Source organism: Elephas maximus, chromosome 16 (genome assembly GCF_024166365.1).
Source record: "Elephas maximus indicus isolate mEleMax1 chromosome 16, mEleMax1 primary haplotype, whole genome shotgun sequence".
Classification (NCBI taxonomy): domain Eukaryota; kingdom Metazoa; phylum Chordata; class Mammalia; order Proboscidea; family Elephantidae; genus Elephas; species Elephas maximus.
Window position 1 is genome coordinate 35,136,801 of NC_064834.1, and position 2,479 is coordinate 35,139,279.

The 2,479-nt window shown below is 32.5% G+C and overlaps 1 protein-coding gene across 1 annotated transcript; it reads left to right on the forward strand.

Moving 5' to 3' along the window:
* The first annotated feature begins 840 nt into the window (after positions 1-840).
* Positions 841-1,005, forward strand: LOC126059618 (60S ribosomal protein L39-like). The gene has a single exon (XM_049855422.1). The coding sequence runs from the start codon at positions 841-843 to the stop codon at positions 1,003-1,005; it is 165 nt and encodes a 54-aa protein (XP_049711379.1).
* The last annotated feature ends 1,474 nt before the right edge of the window (positions 1,006-2,479 follow it).

Consider the following 2,479-nt stretch of genomic DNA (forward strand, 5'->3'; position numbering starts at 1 on the left):
GGTCAATGTTTAACCAAATATTTCCATGTAGAAAAACAAAAGACCTCCTGGATACTGTATAACCTTCAGGAAACAACTGTATGACACCCTCCAAAGGAAAAGAGCTTTGTATAGCTAAGCTAGTGGGTAAATCAATTTCATCCAGAGAAAATCTCCCAGCAGGAGAGTGTTACGTAAAAATGTTTGCTCTGTGTGTGTGTGAATAAATTTTCTTTTCATTCCAAATGATACTAGTTGATCTAATTAAGACTTGGAGACAATTTAATTCAGCATGTAATTATCTTTGAACTAAAGGATATTTTCTTTTAAGGAAAGAATAAACTACTAATAAATTAACCAGGCTTACTGCATACTTCCAATTGAATAAGTGTGGGAAAACTGATATATAACACATATTCACACTGCATAGTCAAAAACATTATTCATACTGTTTAAATGATCAAAAAAATTTAGACTTACCGAGAAACCGTATATGTATAGAAACATGTATCTCAAATGGATAACTCTGTGTATGTATCTACAAATTCTCAAAGAACCCAAAAGCCTTTATCAGACCTTTGACCAAGACAAAGGGGATTTACTAATTCACAACTTAATAAGTTGTATTGTTTGTACGTAGTATCGGGATGCTCTTGAGAGCTTAAAATAAAAGTATCCTCTAAGAGTAAAATTACTAAAATCCATACCAAAAGCACACAATTAGCCATCTATATGAATCAAACCTGATGCAGTTATTAAGAGTGATGAACAAATTGGATAAAACCACCGACTACATATAAAAGGAAGTGCCTTTCCCTTTCTCGACCATCATGGTGTGTGCGACCACCATCTATCCTCGCCATGTCTTCTCATAATACTTTCAGGATCAAGAGATTCCTGGCCAAGAAACAAAAGCAGAGTTGCCTCATTCCCCAGTGGATTAAAAAAAAAAAAAAAAAAAAACTTAATAAAATCAGGTACAACTCCAAGAGGAGACACTGGAAAACAACCAAGCTGGGTCTGTAAGGAGTGGTACATGTGATGGCACACAGGTTTACCCCTCTATCGGGATCACTAGCATTCTACCACATCAAGCTGAAAACTTCACCATGATCTTACAATTGAGCATATGTCGGGGAAATTCTGGTTTCTTCCTTTGTTTTTATGGTTCCACATTCAGAGATTGATTCTACTAATAAATAAGTGAGCCTTCTGCTTTGAAAAAATAAGTGTTTCATATTATTTTTTAACATATGTATTACCCAATAAATGATAAGAGGGCATCTGGCCAATAATTTCGGAAATAGAAATTTTGATTCCAATATTACCCTTTTTATATAAAATAAATTCATATGTAAAAAGTGAAATATTTAAAATGTGACACAAAAATATAAATGAATATATTATATAATCTCACCAAATGCCTACAACAATAAAAGAAAAAAAAATGTATTTTATTCCAGTGACTTAAAAAAACTGTAGAAATCCTGTTGGCTTTGCAAGCATGTCATATTTACTTATGCCCAGACTCTATAAATTATAAGTCCCTTCCCTTAAGGAATTTGTAATTTAGCACATCTTCTCAAATAATTTATGAACAGCTATAAGAAAGAACATAAGTTGATCTCTAGTCCATGTCAATTTTCTCAAATATGAAAAACAGTTACACGAAATTACACTAAAAGTTGTCCAGAGTGATATTAATTTCTATTTGTGACACATTTTCTGCCAGCCTAGACTTGTTAAAAATTACTTAAGAATTTTAATATTCCTCAAAAAATGAAAATTATTTATAGTGGATTATTTATATAAAGGTTTTAATCAATGTTCTTTTACATTTCTATTATTAAGAAACCCAGACAGAAAAAGAGCTCTTTGGATTTTCTTTGTCAAATAACTGGAAACTGCAAAATTGCTCTATAACCCCATTTGTCAGAGCTTTTATCATCCCATTAGATACTGTCTTTCATTTTCTCTTAGAATTTACTTCGCTCTATCAAATTGGGTGCTAAATTAATTTTCTAAAGAGTTAAGTCAGAGTTATTCCGCAATTAACTTGCCAAATTGTTGAAATTATCAATTATGCCATCAAGGAATGGTTTCCAAGTGAACAATCACTTTTTAGAAGCATTAGGCTGTCTGTTCATTCTTGAATGACAAATATAGCTTTCGAGGCATTAAACTTTTGCATGCTATTAACTTGTAGCCAAATCAGCTTAAGAATCTAGAGCTCTGTCATTTATGACAAAGATGCTTGTTTGAGAAATGGCAACACCATGTACTGCTTTGGTTAAGCATTCAAAATTCCTTATAATCATCTCAGTCACAACCTCAGGGGTAGTTACATTACCTCTTCCCTTCAAGGCAAACTGATTTTATTTATATTGCTCAAATTTGCTAAACTTATTCCTGTCTTAAGTATTTTGCCCTTGCTATTTTTGCTGCCTGGAAAAATTTACCCAGAATCTTCTGCTTCTTTTGTATTATTCAGGTCCAAGCT

What these genes read in the sequence shown, in the direction of transcription:
- LOC126059618 (XM_049855422.1), top strand. Translation starts at nt 841, where the DNA reads ATGTCTTCTCATAATACTTTCAGGATCAAGAGATTCCTGGCCAAGAAA.